General features: G+C 33.6%; 1 protein-coding gene across 1 annotated transcript in view; it reads left to right on the top strand.

The window, feature by feature from the left end:
* EYS (eyes shut homolog) overlaps positions 1 to 23,936 on the top strand; it is a 1,986,267-nt gene that overhangs the window by 661,247 nt on the left and 1,301,084 nt on the right. Inside the window, 1 exon segment of the mRNA NM_001374351.1 lies at positions 5,592 to 5,713. Within this exon segment, the coding sequence (NP_001361280.1) occupies positions 5,592 to 5,713 (122 nt within the window).

The raw sequence follows: 23,936 nt of genomic DNA, 5'->3' as shown, positions 1-23,936 counted from the left end.
TCTGTTATCTTCACCAAGTACCCGCAATTTCTGACAAATTCATTTATATTTTTGTGAGTCACAAGTGCAGCGAATGAGGAAATCTAATGAATGTGACTTTTCCTTTCTAGTGTTAGAATTAACCTTTGAAATTTTATTTGAAATCGTAGAATTTTTAAAAATATTCACCCTTAGGCATGAGAAAGCATTGTTTACAGTATTCAAAATAACATTAGTTTAGCCTATTTTATACATATATCACCCCACACACTCACACTTCTTCCTACTGAAATTTATATTCCTAAAAAAAATAAATTTATAGAGGAAAAAGACAGGAAGAAAAGAAGGAAAGAGGGAAAAGTAAGATGGAAACATGGATTTTTCTGTGGAAGAACATGCCTAAAATGGGTAATTTTGTTGAGACACGGAAAACGAAATGACATTATACACAGAATGTGGCCGAGGCATAAAAAGGAGAAACAGAAATAAACAAAGGTCTAGAAGGGTGTTGCAAAAAACTATCTTCTTTGGTTTTACCTCCTTTAAAATATATTTCTACATAATCCCTTAGTATATGAATAAATAGTTAAAATTACATATAAAACCTCATTTCGATAGAAAGTGATGTTATTTTCTTTTTTTTTAGAAATAGTAGAATTTAACTCAAATTTAAATTTGTTTCTTAAAACAAGTGCTGTGCAAATAAAAGCCAATATCAAGGCAATTGAATATTGTAAATTGCGTGAAGCTGCCCAGATATAAAATAACAGGTAGTGGTGGGGCCCTAGCAAATTGAAATATCTATATAGATACTAATATCACGTTAATTTTCTAACATTGTGCCAGCTAAGCAAAACAGTTCTGTGGACTATATGCCATATTTTTGCTGCTCTTGATATAAATCACCAAGTTATTATTTTTGTTCCAGACTTTGGCACTTCAAAGATTGTATTTTAAAATTTCTGAAATCCTCAAATTACCTTGAAATAAGTCAGTATTGTAACATTTCTGAGCTCAAACCCACAGGTATCTGGTGAGGAATGATACTTAAAAAAGATTCACGTCTTTTTAAAATATCGCATGGCTGAGAGAGAAGTTAGAGATTTTTTGTTTTTGAAATATGTAGGCAGCCCTACTATAATGATTATATATAGACAATTTAAATTTAAATTGTTCACATTGATTAACAATGTATTATAATATATTTGATTTTAGAAGTTCTTCGTAAATATTTTAATGTATAATTTTTTCTAAGATATGAAAATGCAATTTATAATATGTTACTTATAATGCAATACTACCTATTAAAATTTTGAAACCATAATATATTATGGGAAATGTAAAATTCGAATACCTAATATATTAATGTATTTCATAATATAATCATTCATAATATATTTTGGACCCCATCTGAGGATATTTAGCTACCAGGGAACCAAAATATTTATTAAAATTTATATCACACATGTGGAATGTTATCAGCATGAAACAAGGACACTAAATTCTTCATACTTTCTCTGAAGTAAAATAGTTTGGGAAGCTAAACTTTCTGAATTCTAGTTAATAGTGACACAGACAGAAGACAGGGAAATACCGGGTAGAAGAAGGTAGTTCCCTGGCAAAGGCCGCATCCTCAAGCCTGGATACCCGTGGCCATAAATGAGAAAAGGAATTCCTGTTCTTCCACCGAAAAAGTTGCCTTTTGGCTTGCCATGCTCCCTATCCTGTACCCATATAAATGCTGAACCCCAGACTCCAGAGTGAACCAGAAGATGAGGAGGTAAGACAAGCAGACCAACGGACTATTTGGCAGAGAAAGAGAAGAGGAGGAACATCTGAATACCAAGAGGAGTTCAGGAGTGGTCAGAGAGGAGTTTGGCCACTGTACAGCCCAACTCCAGGGGAAAATTATCTTCCCACTTCATTCCCCACTTTCACTTCCCCATCCATCCTGCTGAGAGCCACCTCCACCACTCAAGACCTCTCATTCATCCTTCAAGCCCATGTGTGACCCGAATCTTCCCGGACGCTAGGCAAGAGCTAGGGATACAGAAAGCTGTCACACTGGCCCTCTGCTCTTGTGAAAAGGCAGAGGGTCCATTGAGCTGGTTAACCCTTAAAGCCATCTGCGGACAGCAAGGCTAAGAGAGCATTGTAACACTGGGGTTGCAGACACCCACCCCTAGACACTACCACAGGTCCAGAGCCCAAAGCACTCACCCTGGCCTCTGCACCTGTCTATCTGCGTGGTCCCCCTCCCGCAACAGGTTTCAGCAGCTGCAGCAACTGAACAGGCCAGCCACACCCCTGTCGCATGTCCTGCCAGAGGGATCAGGGAACTCTACCATGTCAATAGTATTTATTACAGGACTATATATGAGAAATCACTATGTGTGTGTGTGTGTGTGTGTGTGTGTGTGTGTGTGTGTGTGTGAGTCTGTAAATCTCGAACACCATTATACAGTTGTTCACCATTTTGTTGTTACAGGTTTGTTTGTTTGTTTGTTTCTTTTTTAATGGAGTCTCACTCTGTCTCCCAGTGTGGAGTGCAGTGGCATGATCTAGGCTCACTGTAACCTCTGTCTCCCAGGTTCAAGCAATTGTCCTGCCTCAGCCTCCCGAGTAGCTGGGACTACAGGCATGTGCAACCAAGCCCGGCTAATTTTTTTTTGTATTTTTAATAGAGATGGGGTTTCAGAATGTTGGTCAGGCTGGTCTTGAACTCCTGACCTCCAATGGTCCGCCCTCCTCGGCCTCCCGAATTGCTGGGATTACAGGTGTGAGCCACATGCCTGGCCTGCTGTTACAGTTTTAAAATACTTCGATATATTCCACCAAAAAGTTTTGTCACATTTCAAACTTTCATTCAGTATAACCAGTATATATGATGTCTGGTACATACTTAAGTATAAAATGAATAATACATCCAGATTCATAGAAGGCCTATTTTAAGAAAATTTGGCCTCAAAATAGTAGTATGAAATATTTATAAATACAGACTAATACCAATGCAGTTGAAACGGGAAAGGTCCTTTGTCCCCCTTTCAGGATGTGTGACGGGGAGTAGCTCGCTTCTTCAGTGCCCCATTCCTCTAGCGGAGCATATAGACAGGCAGGATGTGGAGCTCTGACTCCATGGTTGTGTGTAGGGTTGAACGTTTACAGCTCCTGAAGCCCCAGTGCGCGTGTGTTACAGGGTGCTCGTTTAGTTTTGTTCTTTTAGTTTTGCCATCTATAGGCCTCTTGTGTTAACCAGCTCAATTAGACCCTCTACTTTGTCACAAGGACAGAGGGCTTTCTGTATCCTGGGTTCTTGCCTTGGTGTGCCAGAAGAATCAGATCACACCTGGGCTTGGAGAATGACTGCAAGGTTTTATTGGTTGGAAGCAGCCCTCAGACAATGCAAGCCCGAAGGGAGGTGGTTTTCCCTTGGAGTCAGGCTGCTTGGCAGCCTGGGCTCTCCTCTGACTGCCCTGGCAAAACTCCCATGTCCTTCTGGGGCTCCAGCATGCCGGTGCTTGTTGGTGCAGTCCTCTTGACGTGCAGTCCTCTTGACGTGCAGTCCTCTTGATGTCCAGCCACCTGTGTGTTCCTCCGCTGATGCGCGCCTCTCAATGTCCAGGTGCCACTGTGTCTTCCTCCCCTGATGTGTCCCTCACTACATCAAGCCACACGTGTGTCTGCCTGCTAGGGTCTCCAGGGTTTTTATAGGCACACGATGGGGGCAGGGCGGGCCAGGGTGGTCTTGGGAAATGCAACATTCTGTCATAAAGGCCGGAGTGCCGTCCTCACCTAGGTCCATGGGGGTGGAGCCCTAGCCAGGGACCACGCACTTCTCTACCCAGCACTTCCCTTCCCCCTTCTGTATCATTTAAAGGGACCACACTCTTCCCATCCCAGCGCTTCCATATCACAGTGACTAGATCTTATGTTAAAAACAACAATCAAGAGCAAGACTATATTTGTAACATGTCTTTCCTATGAAATGGTTGTTGGTTATCACATAGCCCCGTGGTTAACAAATTACATGTGAGAAAAACCCTCTACTTTTTGTTACTTTGTTTTAAATATTTAAATTTTTTCTATCTTCTTTGCAGTATCCGATTTCCCTTTGGTGTCCAATTTAGTTCTCTAGGTTCTCTTCTGGCACTTAGTCCATTTATTAGATTTTTATTCCAGAATAAAGTATTAGAAACACATTCCTTGTCTGTATTAATCTATGTTAGAAACACATTTATTGATAATAAAACCATGCTTTATTTTTTTAACAATCTGTTTCCAGACACTTTGTTTATTCAGTTACCTTTTGTTGTCCTTTGCCTTTAATGTAATTTATAATTTGTCTTCATAGAACATGTAACATCAATGCTGAAAGTTAATTTGACTCCAGTTGTTTGTTACTTGTCAGTATGCCTCAGTATCCAAACTTAAATAATAACCATAAGCATAATTTTAAATATTGTTATGATTGATGACACTCCACAATGTCTTAATTATATATTGTATAATATGTGGTTTTCATTTGTTAAAATAAAAAATACCATGTGTAACATAGAAAGAAGCACAGACTGACATTTTATCACATTAATTCATTTACAATTACATCTGTTTATTTATTAATAATTTGTAGTCAATGAGAGGTTAAAAACTAGGTACTAGATAAAAAAAGAAAGTAAAACAGAAATAAAATTCTGTCTAAGGAGCTGCTTATTCTTGTGTATTTCACTTGTCTCTTGTTGATGTCTATGACTGCCCTGTTCTCCTTAGAGGCCCTAGTTACACATGTTGTACAAAACATGGCTGCAGAAATCCAGAAGCTAGATACATTTATTACAGTGCATTAAAAATGCTGTTGCCAGTGAAGACCTAAGCATTTAATGAGAGTAATAGCAAGTACATGCACAGAGGCATAATGGCAGTATAGATTTCATGGTAAATCTCAGGGATAATGAAGAATTCAGGGACTGACTGCAAGTAGTTATAAATTGGTGCCTGCTCCAACTGCAATTCATACTGTCACTACTTCCTTGAGATGCTTCAGACACCATTCTTTTTCATCATTAATGGTAAAATGAAGAACAAATTGTGATCATTATTTTAAAAAGATTTTGATGAAATGTGAAAGCTCTTTTTAACTAAGGCTTAAGTAGCTCATTATCAACTTTGAGATCACAATGTACTTTAATATATTCTGTCATACATAGAACTTTAACAACTGAACAGTTAAGGTCTTGTTTATTAAACCTAAAACAACTTGGGAAAATTAAATGATACAAGAGTAACCTATTTGTCATATATATTGTGTACTGCCAAAAACAAGAGAGAGCAAGTAAAATTGGATATTTTCATTGTTGCTTTGCAAACTATTACCAAATGTCCATAGTAATTGTTCTTATTTCAACCAACTGAAGTTTTTAAATTAAATAGAACTGAATAAGATGGTTATTTAGAAAATATTGTAGAGGATTATGTAATAGATTAAATATAATAATTCACACTTTATTTGGTTAAAAGTGAACTACATAAATGATTATAGAATTTTAGACTAATTATAATTACCTGTACTAAGGTTAAAGGAATATTAAGAGTTTTCTCTTTTCTGTTGTTTCCAGTGGTTGATGGCTTTTCCTGCTTAGGCAATCCAGGCTATGTTGGGATAAGATGTGAACAGGACATTGATGACTGCATCCTGAATGCCTGTGAGCACAATTCTACCTGCAAAGATCTGCATCTCGTTAGTATCCACTGGTCTTTTATACACCTAAATGTGGACTAATATAATTTAACGCCTAAGTACAAATAGAGTGAGCTTTTGCCTGTGTGTTAGGTTAGTATATATATTACATATGCTTACTTCTCAAGGTTAGAAAACAGAAACTCAAGCAACCTTTTTTTTTTTAACTTAAAGGTGGTAAAACATGTTCTATTCTCCACTCTATACAAGTTGATTTAAATATTATATAAAAAATGGTTCACTTATTGGATTCACAACTTGTGGCAATATTGAATTTGTGTAAAATTTCAGAAATTATTCTGAAAGGCACTGTGTGAGTCTTACAGCCACCTAGTTTTATCTAACTCATGGTATTACATTCACACATATATTTCATTATCATTATCTTACATTTCAATCTGACCTCCATCTCATATTACATATTTCCAGTTTCCTTCACTCATCTGTTGGTGTTGTCCCTTCAGTACATATTCATTTGTCATCGCCTTTGTCACAAGCATGTTCCATTCTGCCTTAAACGATCTGTGACACAGTTGGCAATTGATCTGGGATCCCCTCCGGCTCCTCATTTCTCAGAGAGCCTGACATAAAAATACCTACTCAAGGTGGACTCATTCACTGACTGGCTTCAGAAAATAAACAACATACGGCACAAGTCAATGCTACAATACTAATCCAGGCTTATAGTTTATTATTTAACAACAGAGCTGATATTTGCAAGAGGACTATACTTGTTGAAGTTAGAAAACAAAGCTTTAAAAGCAAACCTTTGAAAAGTCAAAATATGGTTTCAGCCACCACATATTTTGACTGTCAGTGCACTGACATTGTTTTTACAATAAAAGGAACATTTGTGGCAAACTGTTTTTTCCCACAAGGACTGCAGATACCTAAAGTAATAACTGTAACTCGCAATTACATATCCATGACCAGAAACAGAGTTACTCCAGAGGTTGTCTAGCCACTTTTCAAGTATTTGTGGTTGTCTAGATGTTTTGTCTTGGTCCATGTCACATGCTTTATCTAAGGCAGTCATGTTAATCACATCCCACTCTTGGGGATTCCTTTAGAAATGGACATGTGACACTATGCTGGTCTCTGAGGCAAGGGAGGCATTCTTTCTGAGGAAAGATTTCCTCACCTATTCTTAGAATGTGAGGAAGAGTATGCGTGACCTCTCCTATACCTTCTAACGTCTAGATTTATGTAGTTGCTGTTACTATTTTGAGGCCCTAAAGCAAGATGGGGGGTGTAGTCGATTAGACTATCACTATTAACTACTTAAATAATAATATAATAAATTATTAGTCTATTATTAGTGAGTGCCCTGAAAACAGCAGAGATTAGAGATAAAAGAAATCTGGTCTGTGGTCAACTGTTGAATTCTTGACTGAACCTCTCAGGTTGCCTGCCCAACCTCTCAGGTTGCCTGCCCAACCTCTGGACCTAATATATTTGATCCTTATGGCCTCTTGCTTAATATTGCTTAAGTCAGAGTTCCTTTTACTTGCAGGTAAATCATCTAATGTACACATCTGTAATGTAATTAAGCTTTATTTTAGATTGTGATTTTGGCAGTAACTTCAGCAATAATCTGAGTTTATTACAGAAGAAAGAACCCCATACCTGTAATCATAAGATTCCACTTTTAGACCTGACACTGCCACAGATATTCTGTGGGACATTAAGCCAGTCATTTCACAAGTCAAGGAGTACAACTTTACATCTTGCCTTATACCAAATAACAGAACTTCCAAGGATATTCTTGTCTCATTTATCTATTTTATGAATTGCCACTAAGAAGCTATTCCAACTAAACTTTAGTATCAGTTTAAAATCTTGACTCCTGTTTCCAGAAATTGTGATAATAAGAATATGGGGGGGGGGAGGGGAAAGCAGAAAGAAGCAAGGTTGAAGAAGAGATAAAGTTCTCATCTTATTAACTGGTTTAAATATATTTTAACATAAGGAGACTATTGAAATTATCTAATTCCTAACTGTAAGTCATATATCAACTTCAAGAACAGAAACGTCATCATACTGGTGATATCCTTCCAAGAAATGGTGTTATGGAGACCACAGATTGCTTAAAATATTAAAGCTCAAAGCATTTCATAGCTTTCAGATATTGTGTCTGGGGCCTAAAGACTACCCTCAGGTTTGATAATGTATAAGAAGAACTCAGAAAAACTGTTTTACTTTTTGCTAGGGTTCATTACAATGAAGGTTACAGATTAAAATTAACAAAGGGAAAGACACATAAGATAAAGTCTGGGAGAAAGCAGGTACAGTCTTCCAGGTGTATCCTCCCATTGGAGTTGCATGAAAAGTACTTAAAATACTTTCTCAGAAACAATGTAGGGCAACATATATAAAGTGTAACCAACCAAGGAAGCTCACATAAGCCTTGTTGTCTATGGTTTTCATTGTAGGTCAGTCATGATGACATGAAGCACCTGCGTAACTGACCTTAGCTAATCAGTCTCCAGCTCCTGCAGGGGCCAAGCTGATGCAGCATGGCTCAAAGCCCCAGGCATGCAAAAAAAGGGTTTCAAGCATAAATCACATCTAATTAGCATAAACTATTTGGCACAGCTCGAGGTCTCAGGTATCAAAGACATTATTATCTGTCAGGATATTCCAAATTCAGAGGTTATCTCCCAGGAGCCAGTAAAGGGCCGGTCCTTTCGATGGAATATATGTAGGCTTGAGACCTGAATTTTGAGTTAACCCTTTCTTGCTCAAATGTCTTGTTAAATATTGCCTTTTTGTGTATGAATAAATAGTATATTATTGGAAAGCAATGCATTATATAATAATAAAACAAAAATAGTACAAAGATATTAAGTCATATAAAAAGAACCCAAACTCGTATTTTTAAAATAAAGCCTGGAATAGACATAATACATAATTTTTTGAGTTTTATATTTACTTGCTTTTACTAACTCATTGGTAAAAGAAAAAACATAAAATTTGAAGGATTTGAAGTGGAAGAGAAAATTAGAAAGGCACAGAGTTGGATTTTTCTGCAGAATATTTAATAATCTTAAAAAAACAGAAAGATGATTGATTTAATCTATAAAACATTCGCATTTGCCTAAAGAGTCACCGACCTGCTTGTTGTATGAGCTGGACTGTCCAGATGAATCCAGGCAATCCCACTGACATGTGGCTTGCATCTTCTTTGAACCTGGTATGTGTATAGCTTTAAATTAACATTTTTATATTTACAGCATTTTCTTTTGATTATATTGCAGCATCATGATGTTGAATTTAGACAAAAAGCAGAAAATAAGAAGACTGAAATCCACAGTAGGAAGTGATTTGTAACAATGAGCCAGTTTTCTTCTTTTCCTTTCTTTATGGTTCAGTAAATCTAAGAAAACAATAGGAAGAAAAAAATAATTTTTTGAAAGTCTAGCATATAATAAAATACAAATGTTAAGAATGTGTATAGTAAGATCTATTCTCTAGTGTAACTTTGTTATGTATATTTGAGAATAACTATTTCTTGTGGGTATTTAAATATGTATGATTAAATTAATCTAGTATTTCCCCTCTCATTTTAGTTTCGTTTTCCTCTGTATCTTACATGAATAATGAATGCTTGTTTTTGATAACAGCAGGGGAAACAAAAATAGTTCAGTAGAAGGAACAACTCTGCAATATATAAATATATATATTTATATATAAATAAATATATTTATACGTATAAATATATATTAATAAATATATATTTATGCGTATAAATATCACACACATCACACACACAGACACACACACACACACGTATACTACAAGTTTAACTTTTCCCCCAAACATTCAGATACAAAAAACAAACTGAATTTATATGTCTTCTAAAAAAATAATAAAACTACCTTTACTTTCATCCACCATATGGTTGAAAATCCATGTCAATTATTTTTTTTCATTATTTTATTTTCTTTTTTATTATACTTCAGTTTTAGGGTACATGTGCACAACGTCCAGGTTAGTTACATATGTATACATGTGCCATGTTGGTGTGCTGCACCCATTAACTCGTCATTTAACATTAGATATATCCCCTAATGCTATCCCTCCCCACTCCTTCCACCCCACAAGAGACTCCGGTGTGTGATGTTCCCCTTCCTGTGTCCATGTGTTCTCATTGTTCAATTCCCACCTATGAGTGAGAACATGCAGTGTTTGGTTTTTTGTCCTTGCGATAGTTTGCTGAGAATGATGGTTTCCAGCTTCATCCATGTCCCTACAAAGGACATGGACTCATCATTTTTTATGGCTGCATAGTATTCCATGGTATATATATACCATTTTACCCAGCCATCCCATTACTGGGTATATACCGAAAGGATTATAAGTCATGCTGCTATAAAGACACATGTACACGTATGTTTATTGCGGCACTATTCACAATAGCAAAGACTTGGAACCAACCCAAATGTCCAACAATGATAGACTGGATTAAGAAAATGTGGCACATGTCAATTATTTGAGAGTTGCCCATTTCCTTCCCTTGGGATTTGAGTAAACACTGGAGGTGGATCAATCCAGAATTAATGGGGAACAGCTGTTGCTATACAGTTCATCTTGGCTCCTAATAAAATGCCTATATGGTACCTCCATGCTCCTTTCAAAAATATGTTAATCTGTGAAATGGTTTCAATCCTTGCATACCAAATGTGGCTCCCAGGACCTTCTCTGTACCCTTGCCTTCAAGGGCATGATGCTTAGCTAATCAGTGGTCAGGTCCCAGTTGTCCCTTCCGTATACCAAGTTGGAACCACAAAAATCTCTAGGTTCCCTTCTTTCTCCAGGAATACAAACTCCCCATCAGTGCAGAATCAATCCGTCTGCTCTCTGTCCAAATACTAAAAGCCTTCATTTATTTCATATCCTCCTTCTCTATAAAGATTTGCTTAATCACATTTGTTGGAAATTAACACAGAGAATCTGACTCATATCAGAGCTTCAGAGTTCCAGAATTCTCAAAAACACAAACAGCCATCTAAATATGCCTAGAGAAAGGAAAAATTCAATTTTTGTAGCAAAAAGAGAGACAAAAGTACATTTAGTTCTCATTAATTTCTCAGATACTTTGGAGTGTGACAAAATGAACCCATCCTGAAATATCTTCGTTCTTATATATGGCCTTTAAATGGATATATTTTATATTAATATTGCTTTTAAGTAATGGTTTCTATGGAATTTAGTCTAAAATGTTAAACCTCTAAGAATAAATATTTTCTTAACTATTTTTTATTTTTATTAGATTAAACATCTTGTAAGCTTAGAAAACTTTAAAGAGCAGAGATAGCATTTGAAGATTGTCTAGCTTTGACATAAATTTGTTCTATGATTCACAACTAGCCAATTTATTAGAATCATAAAATGAAATGAAAACTTTTTATAGTATTCATACAAGTTTACTGTATACCGATTTATTTTATTACATTAAAGACTATAAACCTTTTTATTTTAGTGCCAAAATATGCATAAGCAAATACCTATTATTAGACATTTTAATTTGTTTATCAGTTTCTTCCATTAAATGTAGCAGCTGGACTCAATTGTTCTAAAACAGGGAGTTGCTTTTGAAAAGGCACATGCTTAAAATTCTGATTCAGATGATGGGTACAGGCATCTAGATAATTTATAATGCCTTGTGATTTTGATGTGTACTTCTATTTGAAAATCATTGAACTAGTTATCTAGATAGCACTCTCTAGCTCTAAATTCCTGTGATATTCTGAGTAAAGCACAGAGATTTCTATTTCATGTGTATTGATAATTCACAATTTATTTAGTACCTTAAAAAAGAAATAATGGATGATCTGAAAAATCTGGAAAATGGTAAAACTGATTCATCCTCTCTGTTTTTAGCAGCATATTTCATAGCATCTTTCTTTCATAAGTACTGTTTTCTTGTGGATTCCTCCATCTGTTTTAATGTTTTTGTCTTTAAGACAAACAGAATAAAATCTATTTATTCTATTCTAATCCTTTTGTGAGAGATAATAATATATGGTTTTCTCCTCAGTATTGTAATAACTTAGTGAAGTGTTAGTCTCCCTATGTATTGGCATTTACTAATCAGAAAATCCATACATGAAATTATAGCTTCTCTTAGAGGCTATAATGTTTCAAATCATTATGAGCATATTAAAAAATAATCAATGACTGATTGATTATAATGATATCCAAAAAGTTCACTTAAATCTGTTATTAAATCTCTTGTTGCAACATCATCAATAGTTATTATGTAGCCAAAACTTGAACTAAACCTTGATGTATTAGCTAACTTCGAAACCTATTGTTAAAAGAGGCACTGCAGTGACTAGGTAACACAAAATAAGGTTTTTTGGTCATGCCCATTTTAAACAGCCTGCTATGTTTATATAGAATAAAATCTGCCTACAATTTATTACTCAGATCTCTACTTTTTATTATACCAATCTTCCCTTTAAGAATTTGTCGAGCATAATTTAATGTTACATTTATAACTATGGTTAACTATGATAGAGGTCAGCTTTCTGTCATTTCTACAATAAACTAGATTATGGAATTCTTTTCCCTGTATGATCTAAGACTAAAATAGAACTTAAATTCACTCATCTGATGACCTATATAATTATCTTAATATGTCCCCCTCAACTGTCAGTTTTAATCATACTTACTATGCCTATCTGAAGCAACCTCATTTCTTCCCTTTTAAACTATTGTTTTGAACCTATGATGGCTCTGAAACTGATTAAAATTATCAGGATTACATGCAAAATAAAAGCAAACAGAACCTGAGAAAAAGACTTGTTGATTCACCTGAGTAAACAAGTATGTGAGCTTTAATGCTTTGGACTTCAGAAATCTCTTCTGGAAGCTGAAACATATTTTCCCTTCTTTCTTCTTCCAAGATTCATTACAGAGAAGAGAGGTTTACAGATGGCTGAATTTTGAGATTTAAGAAATCCATGAAGCAGTATTGAACTTCATAAATAATATGTGAGGGCATAGCAGATCACTGAGAGGAATTTTCCATTTTCAGATTTTCTAACAAAAGTCAGCACTTTTCAGAAATTATCTAGCTTAAAAAATGATTTAGAACTGATTGAATACTATTTCCATTTCCAATATTAGCCAAAGTGCATAAAGAAATGAATTTATTTTGAAAGAATTATGAGACAAATTAAGCTTATTTCAAAATAAACACTGCACTTTACCATTATTATTTGTGATATTTACATAACTATAAATGAGACTCATCTCTGAGCTTCACAATTTATTTCTGAGAAATCAATCAATAGTTACATTCTACAGGAATTCCACTTTTTTTTTCCTAGAAAACATTTTATATGCTATTTAGATACATACCATTTTTAATTAGTTGACCATATAAAAATTGGTTATAAAAACCACTATGTTGTGTACGTTGTGTTCATATCATGCAATTTAAGGGGATCATAGAGAAATAAAATCACACTTTCTTTCAGAACAGATTGATTTTAGCAATTTATTAATAGCCTCAATAAATAACTCCATTGTGTTCTAAGTCCCTGTTTATTTCTAACCACCTCATTTGTCTGTAGGAAGTTTATTAAAAGTAGAAAATAAATAGGAAATTTAGGATTTGGGAGTTGATAGATACATGTGTAAACAAGCATATGTGCAAGTTTGCATGTACATTTGTGTGTACCTACACAAATAGAGAATATGTGTATCTCTGTTCTTTAGTCTTCTGCCAACCATCCTATGATAAATAGAGCTTAACACCTTTCTAAAATCAAGTTCTTGAGCTGAAACCAGTTACTTCCTACAATAAACCTGTCTTGGTTATAGTGTGTGTGAGTGTTTGTGTGTGTGTGTGTATGAAATATATATTCTATGTTATATATTTTTATATTTATAAGAAATATGTAATATATGCAATTATATATAATATGAAATTATAATTTATATATAAGAAATGTGTAAGATATAAATTGTAATGTATAAAAATAAATAATATAATTTTTATAATTATTTATTTAATTTATATTTATTTAATTTAAATTTATTTAATTTAAATTAAATAATATAATTTTTATACATTACATAGTTCTTAAATATAAAATATATGATATATTATAACATAATATATATTATAATTTTATATATTACATGTTTCTCATATATATTATAATATATTTTATATACATATATTACAGCTAGCCAGTAAACAGCCTCTTCCTGTAAATTGATGAAGAACCTTGATTTGAACTGATAGAGAATGATCTATGGCATCATCTTGACTACAGTAGGGTTAAATTTTGTAGTGTGCTCTTTAAAACCAAAAGTCTGCTTGTAGAAGAGAAGAGGGCCTTTGGGATAAATAGCTCTGGCCTCACTAGCTGTGTTACCTTGAACAAGTCATTCAACCTTTCTAAGCCTCAGTCAGTTAATTTTAATAATAAACATACTCATAGCAGGTACTCTGTGGAATTGTTACACAAATTAAATGTAAAATGCTTCATGTATTTTACTTTATGTTGAATCTATAACATAATGCCTGTCCCATACAAGGCATTAATAGATTTATACCGTGTTTTATGATGATTATAATGATTTAACTATGGTACATATAGTGTTTCTCTGAGTTGAGCTAAAGCTCTTTCATTGATTGCCAAGCCAGGGTATTTTACTCAAGTGTATGGAAGTGAGCTGCAATTCAGTCACTTTTGTGTTAAAAATAATTTATTTACTGATCGTGTGTTTTGATATTAATATATTTTCATATCAAATATTATTATATAAGCTTATATTTTTACATAAAAACTTTGAAGAAAGTATAAAATAAAATACCTATTATGAAGACTGCTAACTCTTAACAATATTTTGTCAGGGTTTAATTATTTACTTTAACCACTAATGTCAATTCTTTGAGGATGAGGTTATGCTTTATAATATTTTTAAAAATTATTATATCCTCAAGGCTGCGTTATGACAATGCCTGAAACATTGCAGATTGCTGAGTGAGAGACAGAGAGAGAAAGAGGGAGAGAAGGAGGGAAGGAGGAAGAAAGGAAGGAAAGAAGAAATGAATGGTCAGGTGTTTACCTATATCTCTTTAACTTTTTTTAGATTTTCTCATAGAGTAAGAAACTCACAGAGTCTATACTCATGCCCAGATTCCAGAGATTTCCCAGATGCTGATAGCGTTTGTTTGACATGATATCAGATGCTGAGGCTCTTGGGCCACCTTTTAAGGCTTGCTGTGAGATTGCTGCATTTCTGCTGAAATGCTCTGCATCTGATAGACACAAAGCAAAACACCTCAGCCTGATCTCTCTCTCTTCAGGTGTCAAGCCTTTAATCTGGCTAAGTCCACGTAAATCTTATCAGTGGCACAGCCTCTTAGGTCAGTTCCCCTGGTTTAAGTTGCTGGTCTTTTTTTTTTTTTTTGCCCTCTCAGAGCAAGAAAATCTCCCTTCCTGTAGCTGCTGTGCTTAAAAGACTAAGACCAAAACTTTGCCCTACATTCTTAAAAAAGCCTGAAACAAAAACTCAAAAGAGACCAATGGGATTGGTGTGGATATAAATGTGGATGAGTATATTAAATATCATGTTAAACATAATATATTTAATACAATAAGTATATTAAATATAACACTATATTAAACACAAATGTATTAAATATGAAAACGAATTTACACATACATACAGGTTTAGAGTGTTATTACCAATTCTATGCTTTTTTAAATTCTTATTAATATATACAATCAAGGACTAGTTTGTTTTTCAGAAAATATAAATCCCACTTTGTTCTGAGGTGTGTCTTTCCAGGATGTCTTTTATAGTTCACTGCTATATCATAGAAGGTATATTTCACAGAGAAAAATGTAATGTTCATAGAAGTGAAGCAAGTTTCACAAGGAGACACGGGAATATACAGCACAAGTCATGCCTCCCCCAAGATTCCCTTTCTGTCCTACATATGCTGTACCTCTGAAAGTATCAGACCTTGAGTTCAGCTGCCCACAGGACTCACAAAACAAGGAAGGACAAGGATTCCAAGAGCAAATCAAAATTTCAGAGTCTCTACAATACCCCAGAATCACCTGTGCCAGTTATAAACTGCATGCATATTTGGTATTCCCACTTTGGGGATTCTGATTTAGTGAATAGAAGGTGAGGTTGAGACTCTGTGTTTTTAATATCCCCCACAGAGAATTCAGTTGCAGAGCCATAGTGCATAAGTATTGGACTGTGCATAGCCACAGTGATTTATGTTTCTAAGCATTTTATACGCAGCATTCTGCACCCAGCCAATGCTTATCTGCATGGAAGCTTGCACTGAGAGGTGTAGCAAGAACCTGATGATTCAGGAAATCGTCTACTAACAGGTGATAGGACTTAGCCACAGAGATTGAAATACAAGTAAAAGCTGCTTGTCGCCAGAATAACTGGAGTTGAAGGGAATTTAGAGCTAGAATTCTAAATATATTGATAATAAAACAAAACAGAATCCAAAGCTTTTGAAATCTTTTCCTGAGGATATAGACCTCTAGTCACTTCTCCAAAACAGTATCAATTACTGCACTTTCACCATCAGAAAGGTGATGTTCTAATGGAAAGAGAAGAGTACTCTCTTCTTAAGGTTTGCCAATTTAATGAGCTTAATCAACAGATTTCTGTCATGTGCCACCAAGGTTTTTCTTTAGGCTTAACTTTAAAATTTACTGTGTATTTGTCTAACTGTAATTTGGCCCTTATAATTGTTTCTAAGAGGAGACAATTGCATGAATGAAGAACCTAATACATACAAATAAAAAGTAAAAAGAAACCATAGTAAGTATTATTATAATTTTTGTGTAGATATCTGGGAAACATTGCAGGAAACACCATGAAGTATTAGTAAAAATAAATTGCATAGGACTGCCTTTACAGTATACATCTTAAAGGATCTTCCAGTAATTCAAGGCAGTCAAGTTAAAATTGTGAAATAAAGTGAATTTATTTTGTACTGCCTTTTCATTCACCTTTCTGTGAGTGATATTTATACAATAAATTGACATAGGAATTTGTATGTGTTATTTACATATGTGTATATTTTATTTGCTACATTAGATGAAAATTATAGAAAAAAGATAGATGTAGCAAAGAAAATGAAACAAGATTTCTTTGAATAATAAGCCTGGCACCTTCTGATGAAAGTTTTTCTTTTTTTTTCTATATTCTTTTTTAATCATTATTCTTTTCTTATAATGGAAATTAAGGTATACCTTAATTCCTTTGTGGATGGGAATATTGGCTTGCAAAACCCTTTATTTGCTTGAATATTGAGAAATAGAATAAACAAGTTTAAAAAAGTTATCCGACATAGAGTCTTCCATATGATAATGATAAATCAAAACTTGGTCTCAGTAAAAATTGAGATACGAGTATGGAGAGCTGTGACAGAACGTAGCTGAATTCTGGAAAACGTGATAAGTAGAAGCAGCTGAGTAGAGCAGACTGCTGGACAGTTGTGGCAGAACAGACATATATCTAAAGAGCTGAGGCCGACTTCCACAGTTAGTTTTTATACAAATCTTCTGAACCTTCTTTTAAACATACTTATTCTACACTTTCTCCGGAACATAAATTCAGTCTAAGATTGCCAGATTCAGCAAACAAAAATACAGATGTCCAAATATTGCATGGGACATACTTATAGTAAAAGAATCAGTTTTTATCTGAAACTCATATTGTGTCCAATAGCTTGCCTAACAACCCTAATTAAATCAGACTTTATTTTAAATAAATTTATTTTTTCAGTCACTATATGACTGTTATTCTTATCTTTTTGTAAAAAAGGTTTTTTAAATTTATTTTTAGACCTCACTGAGAGTTTGACTTAATTTCAATAAAAGAAGATAAAATTGTTCTAAGTGAATTCTTCTAGAGCAGCGTAGAATATGCAGTTGAGCAAAATATCATAGAGGAGGAAGAATAAAATAAGGCATTACTCCCTCATTGTCTAGACTGACAATTTAGCTAAACAAATAATGACATTGCCTGAGGTACTTCCTGATAGACTTAATTAGTCAGATCCCCAAATAATTTGCTACTTCTTCTTATTCATTCAACTGACAAATCCTCTTTTTGTTACTTGAGTTCAAAAAGAAGAAATTACAGCCCTAAGCAAAGTCATAACATGTGTATAGGTTAAGACCTTTCACAGGCTTGTGGAAATATTTTGACAAGGATGGTCTTCAGTGGCATCTGCTTTTGTTTTCAGGGATGACATGTGATTGCATCAGTTCAATTGCTACAACCAGGACCTATTCATATAAGGCTTGTCCTACATCTGCATAGTCATAAAACAGGAGCTAATTATTAAATATTTACAAAAGATTGTACCAGAAAATTAATATATGTCAAGGGAGGCCCCAATAGGTATTCATTGTCTGATTTTCAGCAAGTTTTTAGATTGTCTGAATGTTAAAAAGAGGCTTATTTGTACTTTGTTAAAGGGAGACAGAATCTCAAAAATTCTTGAAAGTCAATAATTTCCGGAAGCTAAGAAAGAAACTTTTATTTCTGTTACAAGAAACTGATTTTGCTACAGTAAGACTGCTGGAGGGATGGATGAGAATAAAACCTGGATCGTATCACAGAAATAAGTTCACTAAGAAGATATGTCCCTGGCTGCACTGTAAGGCAGAGGGAGTTCAGTTGTCTTTATTGGGTAGGACATATTACAAACCCATCATAAATAAATTTACAATTTAAAATAGTCTCTTCTGTCAATAATGTCTAGCTAGCTAATTCTTTCATATTTTCAAATGATGCCACTGTCTTGTTTTCCTTGTACACGAAAATTGATTACAGAGCATTGAACTTCCTTTTTTAATTCTGTACATAATTATTTAATAACAGTTAAAAATCTGAGTGAAAAACTAATACATGTTCTTTTGTAGGCAGTTTAAAAAGATACGGACAAATACAATTAAAATTTTTTAAAAAGTAATTTCAAATCTTACTACCAAGACAGTCATCACCAGTATATCCTTCTTCACAAAAATGGTGTGGCAAATATTATCATATATCTTTTAGTTTTCAGTTGGTAGTTTGGTAACCTGTCTGCTCCTTTAGAAGAAAAGCCATCCAGTGGGAGAATCAGTCTATAATGGGGTCATCTCTGCTTCTACATGATTGGAAGGGAGAAGTCAAGGTTAGTTTATCTGAAGGGCCCAGAGACTGTATCTGACCTCAGAAGTCCAGTTTGCCTTTCATTAGTTGGTCTACAATGTTTTAAGTTTGAATCATTTTTCAAAATTTAATAATGGACAAATTTCATCATATAAGAATCAGGATTTTCATTTTCTATTGAATAATCAGATCTCCTAATTCCAAATGGGATTCTAATACAAACAGGATTCCTGGAGTTGAGTAGTCTCTGCCTGATTTAGGCAGCACTCTACTTTGCTGCTTCCTCAGTTTACTAAATAAAGATGCTCTATGCCAGGTGTTTAAGAGCTTGGTGGTTAAATTCTACAAAGTCATGAAAACTTATGCCAAAGACTGGTCTTCTTTAGACTCATGGTTTTATGACTTTCCTGTTTAAGGACTAGGATACAGGAGATTATCTCACCATATTTAAAACAGGGAGAAATAACCACAAAATTGTGTCTTAAAACTTAGCAGAAAAAAAAAATTACCAAGAAAATGTTCATCAGGAAAATGTTCATCACCAGTTGTTAAATCAGCATATCCACTTCATAGTAACCCCATTAACACATACTAGTACAACAGAAGTAAAAAGTAGGAGGAATCCTTAAATGGGCTTTATAATAGTATCCAAATATCTTTAAATAATGATTTTAAAAATTGTAATAAGAGTTTTTAAAAATATTATGTTGGATGTGTCATTGTTTATGAGTAGAAACATCAAAAGTATAAGTTTTGTGTGTGGGGAAAACTGGTTGTATAGACTCAAATGAGTGAAGCTATATATATTTATTATCTATTTATCCTGACACAAATAGCTCATATGCTCCCTCATTTCTTATATTCACCCTGAAATATGAGTAGATTAATTGACATAATGCAGTTATCTATCTTTTTTATGTCTTCACTAGATAAGAAGGGCACTCTACTGAGACAGTTTCAGTTAATTAAATCACTCTTACTTCATATCGTACATTATTCTGTTTAGGCAGTGTAGCAATCCTGTTGACATTTTGCCCATAGATGACCTCTTTCAAAGCTAATTCCTATTCAGTGGTACTCTATAAGTAACTCAAAAGATGAAGTGTAATATGAACACTTTATCTTTTTAAAATCGAGAATATCAATGTGGAGGAAAAATAAAACTGACATGAAATTCATAATGTTATAAAATAAGAACCATTTAATCTATGATATCTATTTATTAGACTTATGCTTGACATCCATTTCTCAGGCACTGACAAGCATCATAAGGATTTTATTTTCGAAGATTTCTTGTATAGATTTAAATGTTGTTACTGCACAGCTGAAGGGTAAAGATTCTGTACAAATCATATACAAAAATATTATTTTAGAACTGTATTTTGGGTTTCACTCAGAAGTTGCCACTTTATTAAGGTTAAGCATAAAATACAATCCAACAAAATCGTTTTTGTTTAAATTATAAACTATATCTTTAATATTTTCTGATATCTATCAACTCAAAAAGGAGATAACTACTTTAAATTATTAAATTATAATATAATTAAGTGTTTTAAAAGCACTCAAAATCATTTTCAAAGTTATATCTATCTATATAGATTGAATGTGTCTCTATTAGGACTCAGTTACAATTGATTCTATGTCCCTATTTAGTCAGCCTTCTGCCAACAGTTTTCAAACTTCTTTGATTTTGATCTCCTTTCAGTAATACAATGTTTTGTTCATATATTTCCAAAATACATATAATTTTTAAATTATGTGCGTGACTGACTCTACTAATAGAAGTTATTAAATTATAAACATACACATAAAATGTAGAATAAAAAGCAACACAGTAAATAAATGATTCTTAATGTTGCATTGTTTATTAGTAATCTAAAGTGTTGGCATATTTAAGTTATCATAATTGATTCACGAATACACTGTAATTAAACTTGCTTTGTCTTCCCTTTTTTTCTTGAATTAATTCTACTACAGTAATTCAAAACTTTGTTGCTAACTTCAATTTGTTTAAATATTTGATTTAATGGGCCGACCAACATGAAAAAGGTACCATGCAGAGATACGTAATTAAAAATGGGAATAGTGTAACGTTGATTGTGCTTACTGAATCATTATATTTACATTTGCCACACCCACTAATTAAGCCAATCCTGTAGAGAGAAAGGAAAGATATTAATGCTGGCATGGTTCTCTTCTCTTGATTTCCTTTCTTTTGCTACAAGTACTATTGTGGCCTGGTCTTATTGAAATCTAGAGTCGCCTAGTTTAAAAAGGGGACCCTTCCTACAGTGAGGTACTTTCATATTACTGGTTTTTAATTCTTTGGAGACACAGCCACTGGTAACATCTGGCAGTAGTTCTAAGCTTGGCCAAACTCTGTTTTCCATATTGTCACTTACAACCCCTTCTCCCTCCATTGTGTATCCAATTATTTCCTTCTAACCTAAAGCCAAGGAGGAAACCCTCTTGAGAGAAACCATTTAAAAATGGTCTGGATTTTCTTTTCTTTTTGGATTTCCCTACTAGTGAGGCAGTAAAATAAAATGGTTTAAAATAAAGCAGTTAAGATGTTGGATCTGAAACCAGACTACTGTATGCAAATTATGGCTCAACCATGTACAGGATCTGTAATTTTGAGGAAATTATGTCATCTTTCTATGCTTCGGTTACCTGACCAATATGATAAAATATATGGGTATAGTAAGAGAAGAAATGATGATTTTTGCAAGGTGCTTAGAAGAAGGTAAGAAGGGCATGTTTGATCTCTCAAGAGATGGAAATGGAGGTGAAGGGTGGCTTGAGTGAAAAAATATGAACAAAAGTGAATTTGTTCAGAAAGAAGGTATAGAGGCAGCTGATGAAAGACCTGGTAGGCTATCATACAAACTTTGATTTTTACTCTTAAAAAAAAAGGGAAGTCAGTTAACGACTTTAAAGAGTAATATGACAAAATATGACTTAAGTTTTAGGTTTTCTTGGGTTTCTCTATTACCTTGCATTCTAATTCAGTAGGTTTACATATTCTTTTTCTCATGTCAGTTCTTGAAAGCCAGGAATGTTTATTATTTATCTTTGAATCTATAAAACCCAGTATATTGCCTGCATTAAAATCAATGCTTAATAATTTCGTGATATAGGAATGAATTGCTCATCCACACAGGCTTTATAACCTTAGGCAAATTCTATAATTATTGATTTATTCATCAAATCTTTTCTAAGTGAATTTTATGATTGAATTACAGTGACTCAAATCTGGGCCTCAGTTTTGTTATTTTGTTTTGTTTTTAAAATGAGAGCAGTACCTTCCTGAAAAGTCTTATTCTCTTTTAAGATATCCAGTTTTAAATTAAGGGTGTTTTTAAGCCTCAAGGGTTTTTTTTTTTTTATCTTAACTCACTCAAATGGACAATTTCCAAAGTATTTTTAAATGAAATGGAAGATGACAAACCACATCTCAACTATTAAAGTCTTAGGCCTGGTGAGAAATCATTAGTTTTATAAAACTAGAATGTGTCCTCTCATTCAGTTTGACATTGCTAATGATTTTAAACATATTTTTCCCTTGATATTCTTATATTGTCTCATCCATAAAACGTAACAAAGCATATACAACATATAAACCTACATCATTCTTCAATATGAAGGAGATAGGAACACAAAGTATATGTATTAATGCAGCTACATTAAAACAATGATATTAGCTAATATCAGACATGCTGTAATATAAATGCAGCTGCTATTTATAGAAATATGCATTTAATAATTCATGTTTTATTAATGTACAATAAATATACAGCATATAAAGAAATATATATTTATTGTGGCATTCTGGAGAATTATCTTGAGGCTACAGACTAATTTAAAATGTGATCAATCTTATCACATATTGGGGCCATTTCATGAAACCAGCCATATATTCTGTTCATGACCTAGATTTAACTTGATTCCTCTGAAATTTTTCTGTGCTATTTTAATGCCTTAAGGGGTGAAGTAGCATTTAAACTGAGATCATTTCTTCATAATAATTGTACATTATTGTGGCATGTTGAAATAACAATAAAATTTGCATTGCCATTTTTTTATAGAGAAGGAAAGAAAAAACTTGCAGCAAATTTTTTATTATTGCCCAATTCAGAGTAGAAAGTCTTACTGTATTTCTTTCCTTTTCTTTTAAAAAAATTTAGCAATAGAAGACTAAAAGGATGTCACTTATTTTACTGGAAGGAGTTTCTATTATACACCATCACCTGGGACAAAGAGTTTGGTAGTGTCTCCAAGGATTGTGTATCACTTATTGTGGTGACATCCCAGAATAATGTTGACAATATTATTTACTTTATCATCTACTGAAAATAATTTGCCCAGCTCACAATAACTTAGTGGGAATTTTAAAAAATATTAATCATGTTGGCTAATTAATCTATACAATAGTATATCTTTTAAAATATCCTTTATTTTTCAGAAGACTATATTGCTTAAACACTTCTCTTGCATAACTAACAGTCCTTTATTTTTATTATATATTAGCAATGAGTGTTTTGCTTGACTTTTAAAATCTTGATTCTCATGGGTTATTTATTTTCCCTATTCCCCTTATCATTTCTTATTCCATTACAGCTATAAATTAATCTACCTGTCAACAACTGATCTTTGCTTTCTCTCCTCATTCTTCATTCTAGTCAGATGCTTCCAGAGTACAGGTCCTGCTCTGCTCAAAAAAGACAAAGAAAAGTAGTGCAAACTGTAATTCCCAGTCAGAATTACGCTATTAAATATAATCAGGAAAGCCATTATGGTTCCTCTTTTTTTCCCACAGGAAGTGGGCAGTTAGCTCTACTTAGGTCAGTTCTGTCAAGTTTCTCATAATCTTGAGATTTATGCAACTAACTAATAATTAATTAGCTAGTACACTAACAGTTTCATTTCTGTGTATGAAAAATTTATTTTCATCTTGTTTTAAGTTCGCATTGGTTACTTCATAAAATTGTTAAACTACGGGCATACCTCAGAGATATTGTGGCTTTGGTTCCAGTCTACTGCAATAAAGTGAATA

This window comes from Pongo abelii, chromosome 5, assembly GCF_028885655.2.
Source record: "Pongo abelii isolate AG06213 chromosome 5, NHGRI_mPonAbe1-v2.0_pri, whole genome shotgun sequence".
Lineage (NCBI taxonomy): Eukaryota > Metazoa > Chordata > Mammalia > Primates > Hominidae > Pongo > Pongo abelii.
Note: the sequence above shows the minus strand (reverse complement) of the source record. Positions and strands in the feature narration are given on the sequence as shown.